Source organism: Onychomys torridus, chromosome 20 (genome assembly GCF_903995425.1).
Source record: "Onychomys torridus chromosome 20, mOncTor1.1, whole genome shotgun sequence".
Taxonomy (NCBI): Eukaryota; Metazoa; Chordata; class Mammalia; order Rodentia; family Cricetidae; genus Onychomys; species Onychomys torridus.
Genome location: NC_050462.1, coordinates 1,441,137 through 1,457,781, shown reverse-complemented (window position 1 = coordinate 1,457,781; position 16,645 = coordinate 1,441,137). Strand labels below are relative to the sequence as shown.

The following is a 16,645-nucleotide window of genomic DNA, read 5'->3' as shown; positions in this document are numbered from 1 at the left end:
ATTTACATCAGGGCTCTATAATCCTCAGGAGCTAAGTTGTTAAGTACTTCATCCCATGCCAGCGACTGCACATGGATGATTTTTAACTGGTTGTGGTATACTTGTAGGGAGAAGTCAATAGACTGGAGATGAAAATACTTTCCTAGAGAGTGTGTGTGTGTGTGTGTGTGTGTGTGTGTGTGTCCAAGAACGTTATTGCTGATTAAAGCATGTGTATCCATAGTTAAAGAGATTAACAACTCCTCTTTTGATCACTTACCTGTAACCTTGAGCCAACTCTTCCATATGCTTATTTGTGACTGCCGGCTTTTGTCTCTTGACAATGATGTAAGGCCTAGGAAGGAGAAGAATAACTTACTAGAAGAATGATGTCAGCCAGCTCTATCCACCACTGTGGAATGAGACAGAGTAGATGCAGCTTGTCCTGGAACAGACTGAGGACATACAGTATTCTCTGACACACACACACACACACACACACACACACACACACACACACACACACACACACACACCTATACTTATGTGAGTAGGTGCTCACCACTCAGTTTTCCCTCCAGTTGTCCTAAGAATCATTTGGATTTCAATGAAAAGGCCACGTGAAGATCATAGTCACTGAAGTCTCGACAGGGCACAGAATCTTCACGCCATACTTTTTAAACTGTAAAGCACTACACATGCACCTCTTTATTTCCCACTGGGAATAGTTGATGTATAGAATCTCCCTTTACATATGCTTCAGTGTTTTTGTGCTTTTGGTAACTTTAGTTTAGAGTCAACTGTGGTCAAGGAAGTTTTAAATCAGGTACCCTCCTGGGCAGTGCGGTGAACTCCTGTAGCGCCCTGCCCCATTCTTCCTGGGAAGGGAATCACCCTTTTCTCTAGGGCGTCTGCACTACACAGCACTAACAGGACACCTGCCTGTTAGCCTTTGAATAACAGTCTCAGTTATCTGATTAAAACGATGGTACTTTAGAGACTGGGTACTATAGATGCTTTTAGCCATCCCCTGGGGAATCCTGGGACATATCCTCCACACAGAAGAATTGCTGTAACGCCTACAGTGTTCACAGGCAGACTTGTCACCGAAGACAATAATGGCAGCTATTTTGAGAGTTCAGAGGAGACCCAGACGTTTGAGGTGGTTTGATGCATGACGAACATCACTGAAATAGATAAACAGCTCACTTGGCTGTATGCTTGCTTACAGAGAACACAGCTTCCTTACTGAAGAATTATGACCGGATGGGGGTGAGATGGAGAGAGTACTCTGGCAGATTGACCTGTGTAACTGTCAGCAGTGACTTGCCTCTGCAGGAAATACCCACAAACAGAAGAGGCACGCCACATGGAAACGTCAGGAGCTGCGGCTGTTTGGATAAGCAGCTCTTACAGTGGGGAGCAAGATGCCAGAAGACACTTGTGTGTCTGTCCTGAAGCCCAAATAAGGATGTGAAGACTAATGAGCAAGAAGAGCTGATCACTCACAAAAAGGGGCATGAGAATGAACAGGAGCTTGACAAGCTCTTCAAGGAAGTCAGCAGTACCTCAATCTGGCTTTTTGGTGAGGAAGCAGACCAGCTCCTGCCCCGCTCCAGGAGCTCCGCCCACTTGCGCCCCACTCCAGGAGTTCCACCCACTGGCCCCACTCCCAGAGCTCCGCCCACCCGCCCCACCCACTCCAGGAGCTCAGATCAAGGCTCACAAGACAAAGCAGAAACCAGGAAGTGGGGGGGGGGGGGGGAGAGGTCCCTTTACTCAATAAATTTTTCTAATCCAGCCAGGTCTGTGATCTGCTATTATAAAATTACTTCTGAAAAACAACTAACTTTATTTTAGAACATGTTCTATTATATGGATACAATGAAATAAAGAAATTCCAAACAGGAATACTTTAGAACAAGCCACTGCTTCCCCTGCCCCTCAGAAGGTCATGTTGTCTAATACCTGCTTCTTTCCTCTTTTTAAGTCAGGATCTCACCACAGAGACCAGGGTGGACCTCACGGAGAGTCCACCAGCCTTTGCCTCCTAAATGCTAAGATTAAGGTCACTGAGCCACCATGCCTGGCCTAGGCCATTTGGTAACAACTCCACATAAGCACTTACCACAGCCTACTAGCTAGTTCTTAGCCCAGCCACAGGTAGGCACTACCGCTTACATTTCACAGTCAAGGAAACCAAGCCCCAGAAAGTTAAGAATACTCAGATTCACAGTCACTAAGTGGCCAGCTGGACTCAAGCATGGGTATCTTATTTTAGCAACACCATAAGAGAAACCAATTCTGAACAGGTTAAGCAAAAATTACTTTACTACAAGCACTGAGAATTTGTCAGAAGGAATGAGAATCAAGGGAGAGGAGAAATACTGAGAAAGATCAGTAACTGAGACAGTTGAGCGGACCCAGGGAGTACCGAGTAAGAGGTGACCTTAAGCTTATGTCTGCCTGGGTTGGGGGCAGATACCAGTTGGCTTTTGTCTGCTCAAAGGACTCCACCTGTGTGTGACAAGCAGCTGGACACTCCACAGGCACAAAGGAGCCTACTTTTCTAGTTAGCTTCTTCACCTGTGTCTTCACACGTTCGCTTGTGGCTTGCCTCAGCCTTTCTCCGTTCACTCTCTGGTCAAATCGCATAACTCTGCTAGAACCTCAAAGCTCGGGAGACTAAAGAGAGAGAGACTCTGATTGCTGGAGTCAAGTGACTTCTGGGGACTGCCAAGAAAAACCCAATTCTACTCTACTCCAGCTCTGGGTATATGGCTCAGCTTCACAGAGCCCCCCAAGCTCATTAAAGAAGAAAATAATTCAAATCAGGGTCTCACACACAGCACACCCAATAAGACAACAGACAGCATCCTTTCCTAGCACAGTTGGTTGCTACTAGTAATTATTTCTGTTTCTCTTGGCAGATAAAACTCTCTGAGGACAAAAATATCTCCCATTGGTTTTCAAGACTCCCATTAATCTCTAAAGTGTTTGTAACTGAATTACATTCATCTCCAGGACAAGAAAGGTTATTAAAAGCAGCTTCGGGGGGAGGGTGTGTGTTGGGGATTTAGGTCAGTGGTAGAGCGTTCGCGCCCTGGGTTCAGTCCTCAGCTGGGGGGGGGGGGGAGCAGCTTCAAGACTGAAAGTGAGGCCAGTTCTGTCAAAAGTTCACATGAAGAGACTTAAGTCCTTTAGAACAACATACCTGCACAGCCGTCCTCCATCAGAGGAAATATAAACACAGCGGTCTGTAAGATTTGTAGAGATAGAAACAAATTCATTGATGTAGCCTGCTCTTCGCATCAGCCGAAATGTACTGACAAGCTTTTTATGGTCTCGGATGACACCTAGGATGTTGCCTAAACAGAGAAGACAGGGTAGTGAGTCAGAAACAAAAAAATAATCTGATTTAAATGATCCATCCAATAATACTGAGAAGTCATTTGAATGAGTAGTCATTTGAAAATAGTTATCAACATGAAAACTAGTCCACAGGCTCTAGGGAGCAGCACAGGGTATGCTCAAAGAGTCTGGGGGCCTTGAAGCCCGTGGCCATCACACCAGACACTGACTGAGAAACCCCCAAGAGTTCGCTTCACTGTCCTCAGCTGTCAGCACCGTCATGGGGACATAAGGTTCCAACCAGAACAGGCCTATGCAATCCACAGGGGTCCTGTGCTGAGTGCTGAGAACTCTGCCTTGTACCTGGTCTGACACCACAGAACCTTGATGAAACTAAGATGCTAGGCTTCACCTCCCAGGGTTAGCATGAGGACTCAGAGGCACAGGATGAAGCACAGACTCAGAGCCAGCTCCCCATCAACTCCTGGGAACACTAATAAGGCGGGCAGCTGACCCTTCCTCCAGAGCCTGTATACAAAGGGCTAGCGACTCCCTGAGTGGGAGGAAAGGGGACAAAGGAAGAGCAGAGCGGTGGCCAGAGATGAGCACACCAGACAACATGCAGCGACCAAGTCAAAAGGAGGAAGGGTAGGTAGGGCACACTGCTGCCAGCCTCTAGGGCTTTTAGGGAAGCAGAGTAACACATGAAGGAAGAAATGGCATGAACCAAAGGAGCCCCATCTTGCCCCAGCTACTGAGTTTAAGTGACTGGATGGCTGACACTGTGAGTGAGTTGATCTGTGTGCACATTTAACTAGCTTTTAACACATCACACAAGGCTTACTCTACTATGGATAGTTTAGCAGCTCACACAGATGGAAAGCAGTAGATGGGCCTCAGTGCTGTTCTCCCGTGTTCTCAGAATCTTGGGTACCACAGTCAAAAGATCACTTTTCTTCCTTCAAATTAGTGCCTACCGAAGACACCTTCTCAGTCAGGGATGGGAGTTCGTGTCCACTGCCCTCTCTCAGCGCTAGGATCCCACCTGGCTTGGACCTGTGCAAGTTATCTCCCATTGACAACCAACTGCTCAAACAGTGAGTCTCACTGGGTGTACAAACCACACTTAAAGGCAGGCCCTGTGTCCAGCAAGTAGACAGAAAAGACAAAAAGAACTCAACAGAATTTTTGGAGATGTTTTTGTCTCATATTCCTTTGTTTGGGTATTTTTGACCATACTTTGTGTTCCTATGGGTTTTGTTTGTTTGTCTGCATGTGTACTGTTTCTTCAGCTTTTTCTTTGTTTTTTATTTGGTTTTGCCTTATTCTAGTTTGTTTTTCCAAGAGACAAAAAAAGAAGTTGTAGAGCTGGAAGGGCAAGGAGATGGAAAGATGTGGGAGAAATGAGGGAGGGAAGCCATAAATCAGAATATATAGAATGGAAAATATTTATTTTCAATAAAAATAAAATAAAAAATAAAGGTCTATCTATAGCCATAACTAAAGTATGTTTATATTTTAAATATAAAAGCAGTGGATTCCCTCTTTACTCCCAAAAGATTGCTTAGAACAGTGGTTCTCAACCTTCCTAATGCTGTGACCCTTTAATACAGTCCCTCATGCTGTTATGACCAGCCATGAAGTCATTTCATTGCTACTTCATGACTGTAATTTTGCTACTATTATGAATCATAACGTAAATATCTGATATGCAGGATATCTGATGACCCCTCTGAAAGGGTCATTTGACTCCCAAAGGGTTTGCAAGTCACATGATGAGAACCACTGGCTTAGGAAGAACATGTCTCTCTATCATACTTACCATTCAGGAAGACAAGAAACACATTGGGGTAAGAGAGTTCTTCTCCACAGAGTAAATTCACATCTTCTACTCCCAGGTTACCAGCTAACTTAATAATGGGTCCGTCCTCCATGTCAGTTGTAATATGTGTCATAAGGGCCAAGTTTTTAACCAAACCACAGGCCTAACAGAAACAGACAGTCATGAGTGTTAGTCATACAAAGTAGAGCTTGTATCTGAAAATGCTCAGCACTCTGTTGGTAGCAATATAAAAGAGCATCCCAGCACTAGGAAGGCAGAGCCAGGCAGATCTCTGTGAGTTCAAGGTCAGCCTGGGCTACCAAGTGAGGAAAAGGCGTACACAGAGAAACCCTGTCTCGAAAAACTGGAAAGAAAAAAAAAAGAGCATACTAATAGGGACACTTGGGGACTGACACTCATTCTCTCTCTCTCTCTCTCTCTCTCTCTCTCTCTCTCTCTCTCACACACACACACACACACACACACACACACACCCCTCAAACAAATAACCTCACCTTTAAAATGTGTACATTCTTTAACCTGAGGAACTTATCCTCAGATGACAAGAAAAGACATTGTCCTGGCTAGTTTATTGTCAATTTGACACATATTAGAATTATCTGAGAGAACCACAATTGAGAAAAATGCCTCCATATGAATGGGCTGCAGACAAGTACACGTTCTTAATTGGTAGTTGATGTGGGAGAACCCAGTCCATTGTGGATAATACCATCCCTGGGCTGGTGGTCATGGGTGTATAAGAAAGCAGGCTGAGCAAGCCAGGAGGAGCAAGCCAGTAAGCAGCACTCCTCTATGGCCTGTGCTTTAGTTCCTGCTTCCAGATTCCTGCCCGAACTTCCCTCAGTGATGGAGTGTGACCTGGAAGTGTGAGCCGAATAAACCCTCTCCTCCCCAAGTTGCTGACAGCCATGGCACTCTACACAGCAACAGAAACTCTACCTAAGCCAGAGATTGGAACCAGGTCAACAGGCACTGATATGACAGGCCTGACGGTGTTTTTGAGGACTGGAAAGGCTACTGTGTGCTCAGGGCTCAGTGGGCTGTTCTGGGGAAGTTTGGAAGAACACTGAGATCCATGGAGACAGTGAGGCCTGGCTAGTAAGGTTTCAGAGAGAAGTTTGCAAGCTCCTTAAAGACTCTATCAGGACTACTCAATATTTTGGAATAAGAACCATTAAAGGGAAACCTTTGCTTTGCAGAGAAAATTGATACTGGTCAGCTGGAGCTGAAGAATCAACAGTGATTAGGAAGAGACCGTCACCATTACTGAGGATGGCAAATCTGGGCATGTTCCCTTAGGGTCAGCACACAGAAGCTGTGGTCAAGAGGGAGCCAAGGCTGGACTTGTGCTTCCCATATAATTCAGAGTTACTGCAGGTCGTTGACTATACACTACGAGTTGTCCTTTACGCACAACTAAAGAAGCCACGAAGCTACTCAAAGATCCTTCTGAGCATCAAAGGTGATAGCTCTCTCATTTGTCCACATCCCAGTCACTTCTTCTGGGATGAGAAAGAGAAATGTTCACTATGAATCTCTTTGGATAAGATAATGAATCACATAATATAACTGACAAACTACATCAATATTTCTTGCCAAATAATCAGTTAATCAAAAGAGAAGAAACAGCCTAGTGCATGGGTCCAGAAGCAGAACCCTGGCCTCCCATCCCAACAGGTATGACCTCTGACTCCCATGGTACCTTACCTCTCCTTCAGGTGTGTCAGAGGGACACAGCATCCCCCACTGGGATGGCTGGAGAGAACGAGGACCACTCACTTTTCTTGTTTTTTCAAACTGGGAAGAGATTCTTGTCATCATGCCGAGTGCAGAAATATATGACAACCGAGACAGCACCTGGGTCACACCCTGGCGGTCCATTTTAAATCTCTTTAGAGACCAATTCCCCTGTAGAGAGATGGGATGCAGGAGACGACTCCCAACCAGTTCATAAACTGAGAAGTTTATCATAGTAACTGCCTGAAATGCGCATATAGCCATGACAGAACTACAGAAACCAAAATGATACAACTGGGTTACAACTCAGCCAGTCTCTGCGGAGGCACAGAATGAGGCTACACTGTGGCTAGTAAGCAGATCCGAATATGCATCCCAGAAGAGTTACCTCCTCTGGGACTCAGGGTCCACTGCCCAGAGGCTTCCAGGGGAGCAGGAAATGGAGTATGGAAGCACTGGTGAGGGTTCCAATCAAAGCTCTAGGGGAATCTCACGTTGCACTGTCATTTAGATGCCTTCCAACAACAGTGTTAAGACAAATATAAGCTCAGAAAAAAAGTGACTCTTAACAAGCAGTAGTTTAATGAGAGATGATTATCTATACTTCCTTAACCTAGGCCCAAGGAATACGAAATTGCATATTTTAATCTTTTTTGTTTTGTCTTTTTTTAAATGTTGGGGAACAAATGCAGGACTTGCAAATGCTAAGCAGGTGCTCTACCCAGAGGAGCACCTTCTGCCCTAAAACTGTACATTATTTTCATTAAGAAATAGTACGTTGTCAAATCAAGAAATACCTCTGAGTCACATCGATATTAAAAGATTGCTGTCATTAATGTAAAGAAGCTATAATGAACTCTATTACTCTATATGCTAACCTGAAAATATTAATAAAAATGGACTTATGTGAGTAAATCTTAAATGTTAATTTTATTTCTATATACTGAGCATATCAATATCAATATAATTTTATTTATATTAGTTGTATACATTAAATATTTATGCTCCAAAGACATGAATACACAGTAACATGAATTGTAGAAAATAGCATGCATCAAAAAGCAAAGTAAAAAAAAAAAACTCTCAAAACCATTTGACTCAATTATCTTCATGACTTAAAATTTCTAGCATAAACTTTTGAATTCAATTTCAGGCGAGCACTTGTCGATCCCAGCTTTAGAAGCCTCAAAACAGGAAAATTAGTGGGTTTTTAGGACGGTGTTCCCAACCTTCCTGATGCTGTGACTCTTCAATACAGTTCCTCATGTTGTGGTGACCCCAAGCCATAAAACTATTTCATTGCTACGTCATAACTGTAATTTTGCTAACATTATGAATCATCATGTAAATATTTTCAGAGATAGAGATTTGCCAAAGGGGTCATGACCCACAGGTTGAGAACGATTGTTTTCAGAGCTCAAATAACAGTTGCTATTAAAATATGACTTCCGGGGATCTCCCTCATGAGTTAAAATTATAATTTGTTTAGTTCAAAATCTATTTCTTACAAATCTTCAATCTTTTGGCAGTTTGGATAAATGCTCTAAATTCTAGGCGTAAAGCTCTACCCCTTAAAAGCCCAGAGCAAGCAGACAAGCATCCCACCCACAGACTGCTGTGTGCTCAGTTGGCTCCTTTTATTCTTGGGATGAGACTTACGCCCTGAGGTCAGAGGAAATGAGACGAATATTCAGCTGAGAGCTAGAATGAGGCAGCCCGCAGGAAACAGGAAGCAGGCAGGGAGTGAGGCTGAGAGAGTGTGTTCTAGTGGTCTGCAGGAGCAGACAAAAAGGAGCACAGGCACAGAGCAGGCACACAGCCTGAAACCCGCGTGTTCTTTTGTTGGGACCACTGTGCAGCCACCTCAGATCGGGACACACCTGCCAGTCTAGTGCTTTCTAATTAGCAGGTGGCCGAGAAGATAACCAGTGTCATGCTGAAAGAACACAGTCAGGAGAAAGGGAAGCTCTTACTTCGACAATGCTGACGTTGCAGGTCTTCTGCCTCCAGAACCTAGGCCAAGGCACAGAAGTGGCTTGCACCGCCACGTCAGCTGTAGTAGAACCATGAAACTGTCCACATAGACCCACTAAATCTCTGAAGCTGAGCAGTGAAGCAAGTCTGCGCTATATTTCATGGTTATGGGAGCCAACGTATTGGGCCAAAACCCATCCATAAAACTAACTGTGTGTCTGGAATACCCTATGTGAATCGGACTTGATCAAGATAGACCCATAATTGCTCTGTTTTAAAAAGGGAGCAGATACCTATCTGATAACCTTTCATGAATAGCCCAGCCCTGAATACACAGCAGCTGCAGGGGATGGGTTCAGAGCCCAGAAAGGAAGATGATGGAGCTCTGAAGAATATAAGCCCTACTGTGAAATAAAACACTGTTGTATGGCTTTGGACAAAAGCTGCCAACTAAGAAATTCATCTGATGTATAAGTCAATTTCATTACAGGGAAAAAACAGAGGAAGTGCCCACAAGAAGAAGGCCTGTTAACAGTTAAACGAGGGATTTGTCCTCTCCCTGCAAGTGCATGTCCACAGTGCCATGCATCAGGAACTCCAATATAGCAGGGAAGGTACACAGGAGTCCTCCCTAATCTATGCGGGCCTGTTCAAGGTCCCAGGGGATGCTGAAATGGAGGAAGTACAGAACCCTACCCATAACTGTATGCTGTTTCTTTACACACCCACGATAGAGTTTAATTTGTGAATTAAGCATAGAAAGTAATTTGCAACTAATAAAAAGTAGAAAAACCACAATATAATCCAAGTTACTTAAATTTATGAATTACTTTTGAAATGGCAGCAACAGTTCGCCCTGACTCCATACGCGAATGGGATGAGATGGCTATGGGGGAGTGGCTGGATTAACAGAGTTCCTATTGAGAAGACTTAAACTTTACAGGGACTTGCAGAGACTCTGTGGCCTTCACGTTCTTTGCTGTAAATGTGTCGTTCATGATCTGTACCCATCACCTGGGTTCCCAGGGTCTTTCCCACTCTAGTCTACTTGTGTTCAAAGGCTGCACAGACAGCCGGACTCACAGTGGAGATGGCGTTCACCATGCCGTTGGTGATCTGGTCCTGACGCATGTGCTTCACGACATCAAACTGGGCTGCTCTTTGCTTGGGAATCACCTGGTCTGCAATCTTCTTCATTTCTGAATTAAATTTTTTGAACAAATCTTCAAAAAGAAGCGACAAAAGCTAGAAGACAAGGATGCAATGATTAAGTTTAGGTCTCAACTAAGGCTCTGTTTTAGAAAAAAAGACAAATTTTAATACTGAAAACAATACATTTTTGGAAAATTCAACTTAATGGATATGTACAGAACTTAAGATGGATATATGTCAAACTCTGTGTAGGAATGCTGAATGAGAGCAAAGGTGATATAAACCTGGCAACCAGAGATATTTAATTTAGAATACTCTCAGATTTGTAGGTTTTACTGACCAATTTTAATTTACAAAGAAAGGCGCTGAAAGTTGAAGTTTCTGATTCAGTAGATCTGAGGGAAAAGGCAGTACTTTGCATTTCTACCAAGTCATCAGAAGTGAGACTCGATGGTGGCGAGCATTTTGAGAATCAGTTTCCTACTGATATCTGCATTTAGTTGTACGAGGACACTACCAGTATCCTCTATAAACTGCAATCTATATAAACAAAATTTAGACAAACTGAGCTATACTTATACAAGAACATTAGCAACCAATGAAAATGAACAAAAACTAGTACAAAGTCATGGCAAAAACCTGAAAAACACAACACCCAATGAAAGATATCATACACAAAGTCATGTCTGTATCTCCCATGAAATGAGGTTCAAACTCCAGCACAACTGAACTACACTGTCTCAGAAGCCCAGACCAGTGTAAAACAAGAACAGAGGCACTGTGGAAGAAAGACCCACACTATCATAAGAGTTCAGCTTCTTCACTCTTCACCACAGGAAAAGCCAAGAGCACAAGTTCTGTTTTCTCCCTCTCCCATGAGAGAAAGACACCTTTGCTGGAACAAAGGCAACTGAACTCTTTCTACTTCCCTGGAAGTAGAACAAATGTATAAGCAGCTGGGGAAGGGTCAGGAAACCTGCTTAGCATGTCTAGGAGGCAAGAGTACTGGAGCTCACAGAAGGCGGGGCAAAGCTGCCTGCCCCATGTGAGAGCACAGGAGGAAATCTTCCTTGCCACCCACAAGCATTGCCCCTAGAAACAACAAATACCAGACTAGCACTGGAGGAGGACGGACAGATCTCCTGGTCACTAATGGCAAGAAAAGGCACAATGTCAGAGGATGAGGTGGATTCCACGTCCTGTGCATTGCTACCCAGCAGGGACCCAGGCCACAGGGAAGGGACCAGACAGACGGATTTCCATTATGGAACTGGGGACAAGGGGACAATCTTCATATTCTTCATATCCCTACTCAACACAGCAGTGGAGGTGGCATTCAGTTCAATGGGGCAAAGGAGGGATATCAATAATGAGAAGGAAGCCGTAAAGCTGTCTTTACTTGAAGGTAACACATATATCGTCAGGAAGATCACAAGGACTCTAAAAGAAACTGCATTATGAAAAGGTGCATTTAGCAAGCTTGCATGATTCAAGGCCAGTAAACAAAAAGCAACTGTTTAAAGTAGCACCAAGAGAAATGGCTGAGACTCTTACTAGGAGAGATGCCCCACAGTCATGGAGTGGGGACTGGAGACATTCAGAAGTGAGCTCTCCAAACTGTCCTACGGATCAAATGCAACCTCAGTCAAAAGCCGCCAGTCACTCATTAGTTAAGAAAAACTTAGAGAAGCCAGTGTTAAAGTCAAGTGAAAATGTTAAAATTCCTGTTTATCATCAAGTTCAGAAAGAAGAAACTAACACATTGGACGGTCTCTAGAGGAAACTGGAGAACTCAATTATTCTCCAGCAAACTCTATTGCAGAGGCCATTCCTAGTGGTACATGTGCTTAAGCCCAGCACTTGGGAAGAAGAGGCTAGGCGGACCTCTTTGCGTTCCAGGGAAGCCAGGACCACATACTGAGAACCTCACTATTTTATTATTATTTTTTTAGATTTTTAGCTAGCATTTTTTCTTGACTTTCATATATCAATTATGGCTCAAGGGAACCAAGGAGATGATGACAAAAAGTATTATTTTTTAAATTCCAGATGACGAGTGTGTTAGAATGAAAATATTAGATACCATGATTCTCCATACCATAAAGAAATGATGAGAAATGGAAATGATCCTTATCAACCACTAAGGAAGCAATTAGGAGAAAAGCTGGTCAATTTTAGAACAGATGAACTGGGATTCTAGTCCCCTGTACCTTCTAGTCCCCAGTACCAAGTATCACAAAGACAGACACATAGGACACATCCTTCCTTACAGAACACAGCACCAATGTCATCAAGGAATCCAGACGAAGAACACAATGTTCAAGAGCGTCTAGTCTCTACAAACTCTATTCCCAATTAGACATGTTAATACATACAACACACATGAACACGTGTCACAAGGAGGTTAGGTGTTGTGCACATTACTGCAATCCCAACACTCGGGAGGGAAGAGGCAGGGGGATCCGAACTTTGAGACTAGCCTAGGATATACAAGTGAGTTCAAGGCCAGTTTGAGCTACACTGAGACCCTGTCTACCCCCAAACCACCTCAGACTCTAAGGCCTAAGCAGGTAGCTTAGGGGTCTAATGCTTCAGTCTATCCCCACTACTACAAAACAGGAAGAAGTGAGGGCACATTTTAGGTGTCAATGCTGATGGGGCATTCCTTCTGAGTCTATTTAGATGTTTCTGGAATAGGATGGCATTTGACCAGTAAACTGAATAAAGAAGGTCCACATCTACCCTGATTTGATGTGGGTAGGAATCATATAACATGGAGGCTCAAATGGAGCAGAAAGGCAGAGGCAAGGCACATGTCCCCGAGCCCCAGCTCCCTCTGCAGAGCCATCAGCCAAACCTAGAATGTAGGAAATTCCTTAGAACAAAATATTCACTTTCTTGAAACACACACACACACACACACACACACACACTCAAAAGGACATCTAATATATAAATCAACCAATTGCAACAAGCGAGACACAATAGCTCATTGGATCCTTGATGATAGTAAGAAATTACTCTTTCAAAAGTTTAGGTCTGAAAATGATTTAGAGACATGTCTTATGTCTGTATGATGTAATTTTCTATCTTCGATACTGAAATAATTTGATGGCTGTAGCCTGTTTCAACAATCCACCCTGAGAACTGGAGGGGATGGGAGGGTGCTCAAGAGGATGCAGATGGAACAAAATGAACTGAGCTCCAGGAGTCCAGTCAACCAGAGAGAGGAGGGATTCTATGAACAAAGGACATCGTGATCATGATTGGAAAAAGTACAGAGACAACTAGCCAAACTAGTGGAACATGAACTGTGGACCAATGTCTGAGGAGCCCCCATGGAACTGGACTAGACTCTCTGGATAAGTGAGACAGTTGTTTAGCTTGAACTGTTTAGGGGGGCCCCAGGCAGTGGGATCAGGACCTGTCCCTTAGTACATGAGCCGGCTTTTTGGAGCTTAATGCCTATGGTGAGACACTTTGTGAAACCTTGGGGACAGGGAGGGGGGCGGTTTGGACCTGCCTCAACTGAATGTACCAGGCTCTTCTGACTCCCCATGGGAGGCCTTGCCTTGGAGGAGGAGGGAATGAGGGGTGGGTTGGGAGGGAAGGCTGGGAGGCGGGAGGAGGGAGGACAGGAGAAGCTGTGGTTGGTATGTAAAATGAATAGAAAATCTCTTAATTAAAAAAAAAGATGAACTTCTAATAATCACAAAATAGATGATGGCTGATTTTACTATGTTTATATATTTGAAGGTTTTCATATTGATATTTTTCATTAAAAATAACTCTCAAAGATACTTAGAAATAAACCTTTTAAAATATCTTTTTATTTGTGTGTGTCTGCAGGTGTGTGGGGTATAGCAGAGGCACTATCCTCTGGAGAGGGAGTTACAGGTGGTCCTGAGATGCTGATGAAGGTGCTGGAGAACAAACTCAGATCCTCTGGAAGGGCAGCAAATGTTAAGGAACTGCTAAAGCCATCTCTCTAGCTCCAGAAATACATTTTTGTTTGTTTGTTTGTTTTTAAGAGGGCAAAAGACATTCTTTGAAGAAGATTAGAAATCTTTAATGGAAGACATGAAAAGAAACCTAAGTAAGATTTATGAATAAGACTAATATTTTAAGATTATAAGTTTTCTCAAAATTTTATCTGTAATTCTAATGAAAATCCCTAGAATAATTTTATGAAAATTAGCAGACTAATTCTAAGATTTACAAGGAAAAATCTAAAACCCTAACATAGTCCAGGTCTTGTGAAAAGGTAATAGATGCACAGGCAATGGAAGGCCAGAACACAGCTTTGAGACAGACCCACACACAACCGGCACATCACAGAGGTGCAGTTTGATTGACAGGATCATGTAACAAATGGCCCTGGGACAACACATTTCCCATCTGAAAAAAAATGAAATTCGATCCTTTCTCCATCTCTTCTCTATTTGAAGAAGGTGTCACACCAGCCTGGCATCATGTAATATGTATGAGCTTAAACTTAAAAAAAATTCTTTTACATGTGGTGTTTTGTCTGTACGGGTGTTCCTGTACCACATGAGTGCCTGGTACCCATGGAAGCCAGAGGAGAGTTAGATCCCCTGGGACTGGACTTACATACAGAGACAGTTGTGAGCCACCACATGGGTTCTGGGAATCAAACCTGAGTCCTCTGAAGGAACAGCTGATGCTCGCAACTTCTGAACCATCTCTCTAGGCCAGGCCTTGACTTTCTGAGCATCCTGCCTCCAAGCCCCGAGTCCTGGGATTATATACGATGCACCACCACACTGTGTTTGTGTGGGCCTGGGGACTGAACCCAGAACTGTGGGCATGCTAGGCAGACACTCTACCAACTAAGATAAATCCCCAGCCCTGAAATGGGGTTCTTTAACAGCATTCAAAACTGTCTGGAGAACAAATACCAAAGATCTCTGTGGTAGAATATTATTTTAAGTGTGTTACTTTTGTTCATGTTGCATTTGTTTAACTCTGTGAAGCTGTGTTACTGTGCCTGTCTAAAACACCCGATGGTCTAATAAAGAGCTGAACAGCCAATAGCAAGGCAGGAGAAAGGATAGGCAGGGCTGGCAGGCAGAGAGTATAAATAGGAGAAATCTGGGAAGAGGAAATTGAAAAGGAAGAAGCCAGAGAAGGAGGAAGACTCCAGAGGCCAGCCAACCAGCTACACTTCAAGCCACAGAGTAAGAAACAAAGAAAGGTATTCAGGAATAGATAAGGAAAAGCCCAGAGGCAAAAAATAGATGGGATAATTTAAAGTTAAATAAAGCTGGCTAGAAACTAAGCCAAGTAAAGACTGGGCATTAAAATTAAGAATAAGCCTCCATGACTGATTTATTTTGTAGCTGGGTGGCGCCCCCCACCCCACCCCAAAAGAGTAAAATACCAACAATAACAGATCTAAGTTTCAAAAACAAAAAGCTCAAAATAGAGTTAGCAAAGCTGGTCACAAACTGATACTTGCTAAAAGGTATCATGAAGTTAAAAAAGAAATTTAGGCTAGAAAAGGGTAGCTATAGCATATATAATTGATTAAAAATAGGACCTAAAACATACAAAATGTCTCTTTGAAATCACTAAGGATGCAAACAAGATATTTCAAAGTAGAGGAAATAATACTGATCAACATATGAAGAGCTTAATCTTATTCATTAAGTAGGAAATGCAAAAAAAGGGGGGGGGAGTTGGGGATTTAGCTCAGTGGTAGAGCGCTTTCCTAGCAAGCGCAAGGCCCTGGGTTCGATTCTCAGCTCCATAGCTATGAAAAAAGAAAAAAAAAAAAAAAGGAAATGCAAATAAGAACACAGAAGACGTTACCCTGAACCCCTAGAGACAAAAACATAAAGTTGGACAAGGAGTCATAGATGGAGAGCATCAGGAATTCATCTATAAGACAATGCACACATGGGCAACCTGCTTCCATGAAAGCAGTCCTCCTGCTGTAAATACTAGGAACCAGGAGATGTGGAGAATAAGGTTAGGATAAAGAAAAAGGAAAGTATACAAAGCTCTTGACTGGTAGACTGGAGAGCAATACTTTTATTTCATGGTATCCACACACAATGGATTATAATATAGAAATAAAAATGCACTATGGTGATGCACAATACTGTTGAATCTTAAAAATAACACTGACTAGAAAAGTTATGAATTGTATGATAGAAATTTATTTTATGAAGCTCAAAATAAATAAATCTTACATTGTAGTAAAAGGTTTACATTTGCCATCAGGGCTAGAGGCAAGGCCCAACAATTAAGAGCAGTGTGCTACTTTTCCAGGGAAGCCGAGTCCCAGCACCCACGGCCAGCAGCTCACAATCTCCTGGAACTCCAGCTTCAGTCGGAATCTAACACCTCTGGATTCCAGGGGCATCTGTGCTTATGTGCACATACTCACACACATATGCATAATTAAAATTAATATGAACAAAAATCTGCTGGGAGGTGGTGGTGCACGCCTGTAATCACAGCATTCAGGAGGCAGAGACAGATGGATCTCTGTGAGTCTGAAGCTAGCTTGGTCTACAGAGCGAGTTCCAGAACAGCCAAGGCCACTATTACACAGAGAAACCTTGTCCTGAAGAAATGAAGATA

The 16,645-nt window shown here is 43.2% G+C and overlaps 1 protein-coding gene across 4 annotated transcripts in view; it reads right to left on the bottom strand.

Moving 5' to 3' along the window:
- The window catches only part of Polr3b (RNA polymerase III subunit B), a 135,505-nt gene that overhangs the window by 71,110 nt on the left and 47,750 nt on the right, over window positions 1-16,645 (bottom strand). For all 4 annotated transcript variants that reach the window (XR_004943281.1, XR_004943280.1, XM_036169878.1 and 1 more), the window contains 5 exons: window positions 9,968-10,129; window positions 6,881-7,081; window positions 5,153-5,315; window positions 3,194-3,347; window positions 260-334 (listed from right to left, as the gene is read on the bottom strand). Coding sequence is in view for 2 of the 4 variants with exons in the window: in XM_036169878.1 (XP_036025771.1) it covers window positions 260-334; window positions 3,194-3,347; window positions 5,153-5,315; window positions 6,881-7,081; window positions 9,968-10,129 (755 nt within the window). In the remaining 2 variants the exon portion in view is untranslated. The remainder of the gene's footprint in view (window positions 1-259; window positions 335-3,193; window positions 3,348-5,152; window positions 5,316-6,880; window positions 7,082-9,967; window positions 10,130-16,645) is intronic.